The sequence below is a fragment of the Dermacentor albipictus genome, unplaced genomic scaffold (genome assembly GCF_038994185.2).
Source record: "Dermacentor albipictus isolate Rhodes 1998 colony unplaced genomic scaffold, USDA_Dalb.pri_finalv2 scaffold_88, whole genome shotgun sequence".
Lineage (NCBI taxonomy): Eukaryota > Metazoa > Arthropoda > Arachnida > Ixodida > Ixodidae > Dermacentor > Dermacentor albipictus.
In genome coordinates, this window is record NW_027225642.1 from 182,183 (window position 1) to 195,279 (window position 13,097).

Consider the following 13,097-nt stretch of genomic DNA (forward strand, 5'->3'; position numbering starts at 1 on the left):
CACGTCGTAATCACACAGATCATTTGAGGCTTCGTTCAGTGGCACACGCGTGCTTTCGGGTTGGTGCTTCTTGTTGCGTTTGGCGTAAGAATATGGCTAGTAGCAGGCACCACATATGCGCAATCACGGGCAATATACACGCATCATTTCTTCAGAAGCTGGCGCTGAGCACAGGTAGCGCGAGGATCTTGTTGGGCTGACACGACGACTTCGTGGCAGCCGAATTCCGAATACTGCATATGTGGTGAGGGTAGCAATACGAACTGGTCGATAGGTCATCTTGGAGATTGTTGTAGCGCAGGCAGAACGAACCGGTCATAGAAGGCAGATGAGAGAACACACGGCGCAGAACCACCTGCGAACAGCTGTTTACGTGCGCCATGTCGCACTGAACTACCGAAACCGCCGTCGCGCACTCCAAGACAAATCTTAACTAACGTTTTTAAATTAGTAAACGTACATATTATTTGCTTATAATCAAGAAAAGTCAAGAATATTATACTGTAAACGTTTTATTCATTACAATAAAAGAATTATGCAGCGTGTGCCACGAAACCTGGCAGTAAGCAACCCTGGGCGTCGCACCAGTCGCATTGTTGAAATCGCAATCATGTGAAATGAGCCCTCTAAAAATCGCATTGCGACGCGTGCGACAGCACCGATTTTCGTCGTTGCAGTCGCAGCATGTGAAACAGGCTTCACGCGTCTGCGAGGCCGTACGTGCCTGTACTACGCGTCTAGAGAGGGCAGACGCGCAGGAAACGCGCGCGTCAAGGAGGTCTTGATCTTGGGCGTCATTTTGAGCGTACGCGACGGAAGTGGCAGCTTGTGCACCGACGTCACGTGGCCTGCTTGTACACTTCCGGAGGTTTGGAAAAACAGGTTGTTTAAGTTTCGGAATCGTACCGAGGTGCCGGGAGTCGCTGCTGGTTTCGCTGTGGTTTCGCGTCACTGGAACACAGGTGCTATGGACACGATAAACAACGAAGCGCTGATCGTCTGCGTTGAGGCTCGGCCTGCGCTTTGGCAGGCGAAACACAAGCACCACAAAAACAAGCACATGACGAGGTGCTTGTGGAGCGAGGTGTCGAAGATCGTCATGCCCGACGTTGCCGTGACAGGTAAGTGCTCGGTGTTTTATACGGGCGTCATGCGGGAGCAGTTTTAATCGCGATCGAGCCCGATCGGGATCGCATTTTGTGATCATGATTGCCTGTACTGCGCAATCTGCGTATAGCTGATCGCGATCCAGAAATTTGATCGCACTCGATCGCGATCGAAAGCCTGCGTGGAACCGGTATATGCTGCCTCTTAGCCGACTCTCCAATGTATAAAACGCGTTTCATCTGTGCAGATGAGATCATCACAGCGCTACAGAAGAGGTGGAAGTCTTTGCGAGATAAATTTCGACGGGTATTGAAGACGCTTCAGGAAAAGAAGAAGAGCGGCGCCGGGGCAGACGATGTTCAGGACGACGTCGCCTGGCCGTTCTTCGACCAGATGATGTTCCTGCGCGATACGATGGAGTATAGACCGTAAGTGATTTTAATGTTCCCATCTTAAATGGTGCGTTAAAAATTGAACACGCCATGCTAGTGCTTTCCTTTACCACGTCAACCGGCGATGCCGTATGTCTATATTGTAGCTGGTAACGTGCCGCGTCTGTGGGAACTCAAAATCGTGCTTACACGAGCAAATCGACGCGTAGCATGCACTATAGTCAGCTTTGTCTCATTGGCGATAAAAAGTTTGTGCGGCATCGCTACTCCGATTTTCGCATATCTCGTTAAATGTGATCCTATCAGGGGACACATGCAGTACAAAGATATATCTTTGTTTATTTATTTATTTAGGTACCAATAAAGCCAGTTTAACTTTGCAGTAGGGAGCAGAAAAATCAGAAATACAGGTACAAAATAACTGAAGTAGCACATAAAAACCTAGCATAATAAAGCACAAGACAGAAGTGCAGAAAATATCACATACAAACTATCAGGTCAAATAAAAAGAAAAGGACTTGCCTGATGCACACACAAAAAGAAAACGTTGGCAATAGTCACCACATACCACAATATGCATGTGTAGTGTTAGATGCAAGTGGTTTCGTTTGATTCTATACACTGATCATAGAATGCAGTGTGCAAGTCAATAGGCAGTATTTATCTGAGTATTGAATATTGTTATATTCACGTTTGTTCACTGCAATGAACAGCTTTCATTTTGTAATTTTTTTTCCTTGCCAGCTGTGTGTAAATCAGTGCTCCATCACAAACCCTCAAATTTTACTTAATTCACTCAAGGATTCATTCATAGCCCTCATGCTGTAGGAATAATAAATTCACCGATGTATTGACAGCATTGTCAGCTGTGTAATTGATAATACTGGTTTTTGTGTCTGTTCAGCACTGTCTTTACCTAATTATCACCTGGGATTATTCTGTGGATCCCAAGTGCTGTGGTCATTGCTTTAAGCAAAGCTTTCACAATGTTTGTGGAGAGCGTTGTTCCTCCTTAGAAAACATTTGCAAGGAAAGGCTAGATGATCCAGTTAGCCACATTCTCACTGTGGGAAAAAAATGATTGCTGGAATTTTATGTGCCACCACCACAATCTGATTACATTGTTACATCCGGCATTTGTACTGTGTCCTGTACTGGTCACTCGTGCAGTACTGTAGCCAGCAGTCAGCTGGGATGGCAATGGTTCAACGACTGACTACCTTAATTTTAGTGTGAGGCATTCAGTAAGAGCTATTTGCCAAGACAGCAGCAACAGGGATGGGAAAGTTTAAAGAAGAGGCAAAGAAGTCATTGCTTTAAGAAACTTTCTGGAGGGGTTTGCTCACTAAAATCAGCTTCACTGTGCCCCAAAAAAACCCTCTACAAGGCAGATGGCAAGATGACAAACATGATTATACATAACTTCCTAAATACAAACAATGAATGCACTGACTGCTACATACAAAGCTTCACACTGTGTTTAGATCTGCATTCAATTAAGAAAAATAGTTTAGTATGACATGAAGTTTAAAAAAAGATGAAAGGAAAACAAAGTTACAAAGCGAGAACGTTTCAAGCAAAAAATGTAAGCAGGAAAAAGCATTATGTTAAAGCAAGACATAACAATACTATTACTCTATGTTTAGAAAGTACAAGCGTAGGTCTTTCATTGTGACATTTATTAAATGGTTGTACTGATTAAGTGTAGTGGGATGCTTGATGTTAATTATTTCGAAACTGATACATTCCAGATATCATGCACTGTTTCGAGTACAAGGTATGATTAGGCATTAGGCACGCACACATCACAATAAGTGCTTAAATGCATCTGAAGCAACAATGAAATACAAAAGCTACACTTCAATGCATGCAAAAGATGTTCATTCTGGTTGTGTATGCAAGCCACTTTTGTCCCTACAATACTGACTCAGAGTTTGGGCATTGCTCTCTAATAAAATGATACCTTAAAACAAATGTGCATGAACTTGAGCCATTGCATATTTTTGCCTTTAGACCCGCACATTATTTGCACATTCAGAACATGTGCAAACCTTATTACGCTCACATGCAGGACGTCCGGCAACGTTCCACCAGTGCCCCCTTCAAATGAGGAGGAAAATGCTGCGGACATCCTAACGAAGGTGTGCCAGGTTTCCAATCTGGCAACGCTGCAAGCGCCGCCAATGTCAGGTGAAGAATCACAAGCGCAAGCAGCGACACTGTCTACGGCATCTGAGTCTGCAGAATCACAGGAGATTTCGGAACTTGATTCACCGCTGCTTGAAGAAGTGCTGTACATTCCAGAGGCTTCCGAAGCACACCACACCAGGCCGCAATCACAAGCGTCGCTGGCTTCAGCAGGCAGTCTTCGGCAGGCAGAGCTAGGGACGTTGGGAAGTGTTGCATCTGAAGCGACAACATCAAGAAGGGGGAAAAGGAAAAGGTAAGATGAGGGTGTATTAATATTACAGGAATTAGGCAATGTTACAACTCTAATAAGCACATGCAAACCACCGGATCACCTTGATGCTTTTTCGGTCTATCTGCTGAAAGAAATGAGAGAGGTCAGTGAGGACAAGCTGCTTGACCTGACAATTGAAATAATGCAACTAGTAAAGAAATACAAGAATTAGTTTTTTTTATGTATGCCTTTTGTGTAGTAAATCCAAGAGACAATGAAAGAAAGGAAATCATTGAGGAATTTAATTGCTTTATATTGAGATGTAGAAATAAAGAGGAAAAGGGGAATGAAAGTGGATGAAAAGATTACTTTCAATTGGTGGGAGACAAACCCACAACCTTCGCATTATGCTTGCGTTGCTCTACCAATGGTGCTGCTGCAATGGCTTTCTTGAGCAGATATGTGCATGTACTAGATCTCGCCCTGGCAGTAGTAGCCAGCGCTACTCATACAAGAACACTCCCAGAGCCTTATCTGGTACACATAAACACCCTAGGAAATCGATGGAGGTATAGCCTCCTCTGTAGCTCAATTGGTTTTGAGTTTAGCTTCCACCAGCGGCAAGTTATCTTTTTGTCCACTTTCATTTCCCTTCTCCGTCCAACGTCGACATTACAAATAAAATAACATTTATTTTCCTCTATGCTTTACTATGTTTCCTTGTCTGTTGGTTTCATATCAAAGCTCCTCAGTTCTTTTTGTTCATTTTATATTCTGTCGTATCTGCATTTTCATGCTAATTATTCAAGAACTTCATAGTGTTGATAGCACTGGCATGCAACTAAAGGTCTGTTGTTGCAAGACAAGTGTTTATCTCTTTGATGTGTCCATACTCATTGAACCTGTCTAGCAGCAAAGAACCTTTTGAGTTCATCACCTGTGCATGCCTGAGTTTGTTCATGCATCTATAGGGGTGCCTGTACAAGCCTGTAAAGAAAAAAGAATGTAATGAACCTTTAACCAGTCCCAATTGGAAATTTATATGCTGCAAGTTGTGAAGCGTTCTCTCGAGGAAATTCTAACTTCTAACTCGAGGAAATTCAATTTCTTTTATTGTTGGAGGAGATAGCACAAAGTGAAATGTTTTTCCACTGCCAAGCGAGGCTCACTGCCAACATAGACAGCCTCCTATTTTGCCACTACTAGCATCCCCAAGCCCTGCATCCCTTTTTTTTTACATGACTCACTTCCAGAGTTGGTTTTCTATGTTCTGCACTGGATGTTTCGCCAAAGTTGTTTACAGTAATCAGTGACATTGATGGCAGTGCACAAATGAAGCGTTTGTATGTATAACCCTTCTCTGGCAGGAAGCAGGGCTACCTGAGAGAAGCCGTGAACAGCATGCGAGCTGTAAAAGTTTTAAAGCTTAATTAAAATGTTAGAAATATCTGCTGCTGTTGTGCTGTGCAGCAGTTTAATACTTTGAAGACACAATCTTAAACATGCGACTTACACACCATCGCTTGTCTGTTTACGATGCTGAAACTGGGTGTGGGAGTACTTAAATAATATCATGTACCAGTTTGTTAATGTACAGTTTTGACGTATGCTGCAATTGATGTTTTTGTTTGAATTTTGATCCTACAGTTTATCCCATTTTACATTGTAATTGTGCATTTATTGTTTGTATTTACCTGTTTGAATGTTAGTCTTTCATAAGCTAAATAAATTATTGATTTCCACCAAATACTGAAGCAATGTTTCGGCATTAAAACACATAGTAACAATTTGTATAGGAAAAGTATGAGTGCTACTGCTGGTATAGTAGTGAAAGAAGTAAACGTATATATGCTCGCCATTGTTGCTTGCATGACTTACATCACTGGAGCGGAAGTAGCCGTAGGTCATGGAGCTGCTTCACGGCTGCTTCCTTTGACACACCAGGTTGGTGCCACTGGCAGGGGACCTCACCAGCGCTGCTGCAGAAGTATGCCATAAGGAGATTCCTGGCATCTGCAGCCTTAGCTTCAAAGTTTCTGGCACGTGTCGTACGCACTGGAAAGTAGCTCTGCTCTGAGCCATCCCTTGGCATGCCTTGCCGCCAGTGCCCCGGCACAACATTCCCAAAACTGTCCTCCCTGTCTGTGAAATGATGCACATCAGCATTCAGGATGGTCAGGATGTTGTGCAGGATGCATGCTGCTTTGATGACGAAGTCAACATTCTCAGGCTTCAAAGGGATGGTTCGGAGGAGTATGCGCCACCGGGCTGCCATGATCCCGAAGGCATTTTCCACGCACCTCCTGGAAAAAAATTTGGAAATTTATTTATAGTGATGCAATGCAATGCCTTCCTTTAAACAAGAAAAAGTGCAGAAGGGTTGGAAGCTCTTGCTGGTGCATGCCTTGCGGCAGCATAATACCTTGGGATAGGATAAAAAAGATAAGACAATGCGAATGCTAGTTTCTGTGTAGTCATCTCCAATTTTTTCCCCTGTTCCCAAGCATTCGAGAAAAGTAATCGATGTGAAGCGTGAAATGTAAACTAACAACGAATGGTTATTCCACAAGCCGTCACACTGAGCACCAGCTATTAATGAGTCATGAATTATTCGTTAAGGATTCCTTTTATGGGGATACCGCCACTGTGCAGTACAGCTCTGTACCGAGACAACACCAGCTTCCATGTGCAATTTTCTGGATACACAGCTGTATTTGTGGACCCATTGCATTACAACAAGACACTTAATAGTGAAATGATCTGATTGTGCAAACTCGTCAGACAAAGTTCAATAAACACTTCTTGAGCAATTGTAATAAGAGATGTGTACTTTTTATAGGTTTTCAGTACCAATTTTCACAGATGGAAGTGGCTAATTTATGGTGAACTTGACATATTTTTTATCCATTTATGTTTTATTTTAGAATTGAACAACACTGAGTGCAAATCCTTTACCATCTCAGTTTTATCATACCGTGCTCGGTTCAGCCGATAGTTGAACACTCTTCGTGCATCATTGAGCTGTTTTGCCGGAAACGGGCGCATAAAATTGGTGCGCAGCTGGAATGCCTCATCCCCAATGAAAGTGAAAGGCGCAATGGTGCCTGTTGTTCCTGGCAGTCGAGCACATGTAGGCACAGGGAGGCGGTCTTGTAGGAGGGCTCTTCCAAAGGTGGAATTCTGGAAGATACCGCCATCACTGTGGCGGCCTTCTGCTCCAACATCTATTAGTATGTACTTGTAGTTGCTGTCGACAACAGCCATGAGTACAACTGAAAAGGTGCCCTGAAAATTGGCGTTCAAGAATCACACCAGAGGCACAAGTACGCCTATCATAATGCAAGGGTGACAGGTAGCTAATAAGCAAAGTGAAATAGTACATTTATAACTATTAGGTGCATCCACTACATTGGTTTACACACAAAGGTTACAAGCGATGAGGATAACTGTGGGGCAGCAGTTGTATTGCAGCCTCGCAAGCTCTTGCGACATGCGTTTTGTGTACTGAAACCAAATTGTAGAGTTGGCAAATACAAAAGTGCCTGCATTTGTTTGTATAGATATGTAAAACAGCAACACAATGTGTGTGGTACTGCTTGGATAAATGCAAGCTTTCAATAAAGAAAACTATGAATGAAAGCATTAAAATTAGCATCAAGTAGTTGGCAGCAACTGTAAATCCAATCACACTAGCATAATTATTTCAGTGGTGTTCGCACACCTTATACATGCATAAATTTACCTTGTAGTTCTAGTACAAGCTGCCAGAATTCCGAGGAGCAACTATGGCAACATGCTTTCCCTCAACTGCTCCCAAGCAGCAACTATGGCAACATGCTTTCCCTCAACTGCTCCCAAGCAGTTTGGGAACTGCCACTGTGCGGTGAGCCCATCGGCAATCTGTGCCCATTCAGACATGCTTGGTGCCTGGAAATACCCCAAACAACAAGTACTGCTCCTGTGATTTCTTAATACAAATGGTCAAAAGGAACAGTGGAAATTCAGTTGTGATTGTGCAATTGTGCAATTTGTGTGAATTGTCTCTTTTAGCTACTCCAAGTTTGTAAAAAGTAGAGCAATATAATTCACAATGAAGTAATTGCTATCATTGAAGTGTCAAGACTGGCTGCCTCTGGATAATGAGTAATTTGTAGAGGTTGGCGAACATTCGAAGTTTCAGATATGACAGAAACTACGCAGTAGCTATACGTATTTGAAAATTAACTATTCAGTGTGTATTTTGAAGTATCGAAACTCAATGAATATTTCGCAAGAGTACCACGGGAGGACACCTCCTAACGCCGACTGGTATCTGCGCGGCAAGAATTACTGTTCATGACCGGAGTTACCCTGCCACCTTCGTTATCCTCAGACAGTGCTCACGAGACGTCATTCATGGCATGGACTTCCTGAACCAACACGGTGCAATCATCGTTACTGTTCTTCGTCTGCTAAACAAAGTGTTGTGTCGCAAATTATCAAAATTGAAACAACAGTTTTCGAAGCAATGCAGAAACAAATTGGTTAATGCAGGCTTTGTTTTTGGTTTTGCAGCTGAAGCCTACGTGACAACCTGTGATTTTTGCTTGTAGACTGTCATTTAGACTTTTTTGGCAGCATAGTTATGCATCAGTTCTATCTTTTACACTACAATAAGCGATGTTTTTTGGAAAGGGCCCTATTACACATGTCTACAGCACACAAGCCCTCCAGCAGCTTCTTTTTTCCACAACTTCCGATATTTTTTACGTAACAATTTATTCGGTGCTTATGCAAAGCCAGTTATACTGCAGCCATTCATTCTTAGAAATCTTATTTCCAACCAGGCCCTAAAATTTTCAGACTATTTGTGCAGTTTCTTTAATGACAATCGTTTTTGAAATTGAACCTAATTAACCCTGGTAGCCGTCTTTTTTTTTCACTAGTCAGTAGGAGTATAGCCCCTAGTAATATCAAAACAAATATTGCTGTTGTAGATATATGAGCCTCCATTTGACTAATCAATATTCGATTCGCATCCAACAAAGTTAATATTCACCTACCTCTAAAATTGTGTGCTTGTAATATGCATAATTAAGAGTGAAGATTACATTTTTTTATGTTGTCATCAGAACAAAGTAGAATCTTGTGAAGACTGATGAAATAAGGGCCAAGTTCACATGCACAGCAGTACCTTAACATGTGTGCCAGCAATGTCCCTCATAGCTGTGTCACATTACCTTCATGTAGTGGTCTTTCAACCTTGCCCAGATTGCTCGACAGGCCACATGAATGCAGAGTCTAGCCGTCTCAATCCCCACACGGTAAGCCAGGGCAACATCTTTTATGTCCTGCCCGGATGCCAAGTAGCTGGAATGCAAATTGGAAAGAAATTAGTACCGATTTCTCAGTTGTTTGCACATTACGATGACATGACTTTTCTTGACAATGATTCTCATGGTTGTGGGGGCACTGTTTGAGTGACATACGGTCAAATTTAATTTGTGCAGGTTAACATCCACCTGCATGTTTTACAAGTTGTGCAAGGTCAAAGGCACTAAGGTAGCTTTTGTGTGATGCCATTTGATGGCAAAGTTTTACAATTCAGTTAGCTCACAACTGCTACACTGGTGATGCAATAAGTGCGCACTTTGAATCGCTGTGATATATATATATATATATATATATATATATATATATATATATATATATATATATATATATATATATATATATTAAGTGTTTCATTTTCCACACGTATTGTCAGTTGCTTCGTTCTTTATTTTGTCTTGCTTCAATGTTTTGCGACCCGTCCCTGCTTTGGCTGCCAAAAGGCAGCTGGTAATATTATGTAAATAAATAAATCATACATTAAATGACAAAAATGATGTTTACTCTTTAGGCCGCACATTCTGTATTCCTTCAATCGCATATTATTTTCGCAGGGGCAACTAGCCTCTACAAACCTCAATGCTATAGCAAGTCGTTCACCAGGCTCCAGGGGTTCTCGAATGTGGTGCTGCCGTGTCAGGTCGTCTGCTACAAAGGCCAAGAGCTTGTCGAAGAGCAGCGGCGTCATGCGGAAAAACTTATAGAAAAATTCATGGTCTCCCTGACGCATCCGTCGCATCTGTAAAAAAAAGGTGCATTATTACCTGACAGAAGGCCCGTGCCCTAGCCACATACCCGCGCAAGTATCAGGAGCTGTACACTTTTAATTGACACACATGGATAGCCACTAGCCATGATTAACTTCACCCCCTGCATTGTTTATATGCTCGAATACAAACAGTGTGTCGGCATACAGGACAACAAGTGAATGTTAGATTAAACAAGAATTGTGCGGCCACTGCCAAGAAACTTCCGAAAGCAGTGGCATAGCACTTTAACATGCCAGGTCACAATTTAACTACATTACACTTCATATTCTGCACTCACACTTCCGAGAGGCAGGAAATATAAGAAATCATATCTCATCCACAAGCTTAATATTTAACCAACACGTATAATGTTTCAAAAGGTGCTTTTGAATTCATGTGCTATACTAATGGCACAAATATTGCTAGCAGTCCTTAACTTTTTTGGGGGGGTGCGCAAATACCGAATAGTAGCTTTAGAACTGAATATACATTCAAATGAAGAAAAAAAAAGAGGGTGGATATCAAATAAAATATCGAATAGCAAAAATTTTATTACAAAACTTAATCCTTACAAATTGTGTACAAGAGGGTGCTATACAAGCTCTTTATATAGTATGGTCTACTCTTAATGAAGGGAGCTCCAAATTAGGATTCCAGCAGTGGCTACACCTTAGTTCTAGCATATGGAGGTCTGGAAAATACATTTATTAATAGACTGCCTGTTGAATAGAATTAATTAAATGCTTCTCCCCCTCTGAAGCTGAAGAATTAGTGAAGGTATGTGCCATTGCATCCGCCTACAAGCGTTAGAAAACTGTTGAAGCGGCGTAAAGTATCGTCACCGCGTATCTATACGATCTGCGCGCATCCGGCGGCTAATCAGCCCGACCTTCACCCATGCTTTCGCGCTTTGCGAAGTACGCCGTGCTCTTCTCGTTCCCTCTGTTCGCGTACGTTACGTTATCGCTTCCATCTGCGCTGTCAACCTGGACGAACCTTGTACCGACGACGTGGTGCCGTTCTCGAAATAGTGGCGTTCGCGCGCTGTATGCGATCCCCGCATAACTACTTTAACCTTTTCACTTGTGTTTCCTATGCGCGCATTAAAAAATAACACTGCAGGGAAGTAACTGCTGTCCTGAGGAAGACAAGACCCCATGTCCTAACGTTGGCTCCTTGTTCTACCACTGTAGATAATTGAAAGGAAAGCGGTTACTCACAGCCGTGTAGTAAAGTCCTTCTTTTTTACGCCGTTGAATTACGGGCCGGACCCACCAACGTCGCTGCAGACGCTTTCTGCGCTCCAGCCGCCTTTGCAAAAGCAGCAGCAGCAAAAGCTTCCGTGCAAGAAGCAAAAGCTTCAGTCTCATCTCGTACATCGCGGGTAGAGAACCCTGAAGCTGGCGAAGCAGGCGGATATCGACAACAACGTCGTGCGAGGTCGCGCGCAGATTGTCAACTGAAGTCGCGGATTCGCGGGCGAGCAGACGCTTTCATGCGCTATCGCGCGTGCGGATCGGCAGTGGTGATGTTGATCATTGATGTAGCTTTGCTTACCGTACGATGTGTAGATAAAACGGTGTGCATTTCTCAACTTAAAAACAATGTAGTAGCTCTAACATCGATAAATTAAATAGAAAGGTTAGTCATAATGAAATTGAGGATAAACTTTTCTCAAACCCAAACACAAACGTTTCCGCCGAAGCTGGTCTGTCAGCGCTGTGCTGCGCGCAGTGAGACGCGCACGTGTGCGCGTATCGTGTGGCTGGTCGCCCTTCCCTTCGTCACCCGTACGCTTACGCCGGACGCGTAGCGAGACGCGTATCCCGTGCTGCGTGTGGTTGGGCCTTAAGCAGATGCCACGCAGTACCCCCAAAACGCAGCCATTACGGCAAGCGTTGTCGACCATAGTATTCAAGAGGTGGTCTCGATGACGATCCGGGCTGCCAACGCCCTCGAAGCGGAAGAGACAGCCATCGCCTTGGCTATTACCTCTAGTCTAGCGAAAGAGCACGTCACAATAATTACTTACTCCAAGGCAGCTTGCCGCAGCTACGCGAGAGGCACAATATCTTCTATCGCACATCGACTCATCAAACAAGCCTCCTAATTCCCGGATGTTGACATAGTATGGACTCCAGGACACGAGTCCCTCCGTGGAAATGAGCGTGCGCACGCTGTAGCCCCAGCTCATGCCTCCCAGGTGCCACAAGAGATGGATACGCCCGCATCTATGGCGCCTATACATATAAAATACAACGCCATACTACAACGCTAAGGATTGAACAGACGACAATATCCACTTCCACATAAGACTCTCTCACGCGAAGACACCGTAGCATGGGGACAATTACAAACGCACACATAACACCATTTAGGCAGACTACACCCACTACACCCTGCACTATACTGCTACAAATATCCCCTTTGTAACGTCTATGTCTCCCTATATGACAGCACACGGGCGTACACCGACATAAAGGCAGTGTCACAAATATCCGCCCCCACACGGAAGTATTGGAAAGCCGTGCTGACTAGCGTGGACCTTCTTGACTGGTGCGGCGGGACCGGGAGACAGCGAGAGCCGCAGGAGCCGTGTTCTGAGGGCGTCTCCCACACAAGCAGAGACATCTGCTTGTCTGTTGTTTCTTTTTTTTTTTCTATAAATATTTTCTTCTTCCTCCTCCTTTAGAAAATCAAGCGTTGATAAGTGGACATTGCTTCAGCCAAACTTAGGTGCGTACGCGCTGTCACAGTATTCGCGCGCAACAGCGTGTGGAAGACGACAAAGAAGTCTGACTCCGCTAGAGTCGCCATCGGCCAGAATTCTTTCGTTACGAAGATTGATCATCCCCATCCTTGGCTCTAGGCTGGTTGCCACCGTTCTAAGATTCCTCAAGGGTAAGCTTGACCTTCTCTCTTCACGCGTACAAAGAAATAAGTAATGCAGAATCCACCGCTTTGGTGGAAGCTGATTATTGTTGGCGTTCGGTAGTATAACGTATCAGCTGCTTTGACGTAGTAGTTCTGCGGAAACCCGCAAGGTGGAAAGAATTTTCCCTTTATTCATTACTTCTC

The 13,097-nt window shown here is 43.6% G+C and overlaps 3 protein-coding genes across 3 annotated transcripts in view; 2 read left to right on the top strand and 1 right to left on the bottom strand.

Annotated features, from left to right (window-relative positions):
* Window positions 1-967: 967 nt before the first annotated feature.
* LOC139053313 (transcription factor Adf-1-like) lies at window positions 968-9,987 on the top strand. The gene is made up of 4 exons (XM_070530353.1): window positions 968-1,121; window positions 1,355-1,535; window positions 3,571-3,942; window positions 9,825-9,987. Exons 1-4 carry the CDS (start codon window positions 968-970, stop codon window positions 9,832-9,834), a joined length of 717 nt encoding a protein of 238 aa, XP_070386454.1. The 3' UTR covers window positions 9,835-9,987.
* Window positions 5,780-7,164, bottom strand: LOC139053310 (uncharacterized). Its single transcript, XM_070530350.1, has 2 exons — window positions 6,875-7,164; window positions 5,780-6,203 (listed from the first exon to the last, which is right to left on the bottom strand). The coding sequence occupies exons 1-2, from the start codon at window positions 7,162-7,164 to the stop codon at window positions 5,780-5,782; spliced, it is 714 nt and encodes a 237-aa protein (XP_070386451.1).
* Window positions 9,988-12,795: 2,808 nt separating the features above from the next.
* The window catches only part of LOC139053311 (zinc finger protein 26-like), an 84,295-nt gene continuing 83,993 nt past the window's right edge, over window positions 12,796-13,097 (top strand). The window contains exon 1 of the mRNA XM_070530351.1: window positions 12,796-12,920. The gene's annotated coding sequence lies outside the window, so the exon portion shown is untranslated. The remainder of the gene's footprint in view (window positions 12,921-13,097) is intronic.

Coding starts and splice junctions, on each gene's coding strand:
- LOC139053310 (XM_070530350.1), bottom strand. CDS start 7,164: ATGGCTGTTGTCGACAGCAACTACAAGTACATACTAATAGATGTTGGA. Junction 6,204..6,874: donor TATCGGCTGAACCGAGCACG/GTATGATAAAAC, acceptor ATTTTTTTCCAG/GAGGTGCGTGGAAAATGCCT.
- LOC139053313 (XM_070530353.1), top strand. CDS start 968: ATGGACACGATAAACAACGAAGCGCTGATCGTCTGCGTTGAGGCTCGG. Junction 1,122..1,354: donor GCCCGACGTTGCCGTGACAG/GTAAGTGCTCGG, acceptor TCATCTGTGCAG/ATGAGATCATCACAGCGCTA. Junction 1,536..3,570: donor GATACGATGGAGTATAGACC/GTAAGTGATTTT, acceptor GCTCACATGCAG/GACGTCCGGCAACGTTCCAC.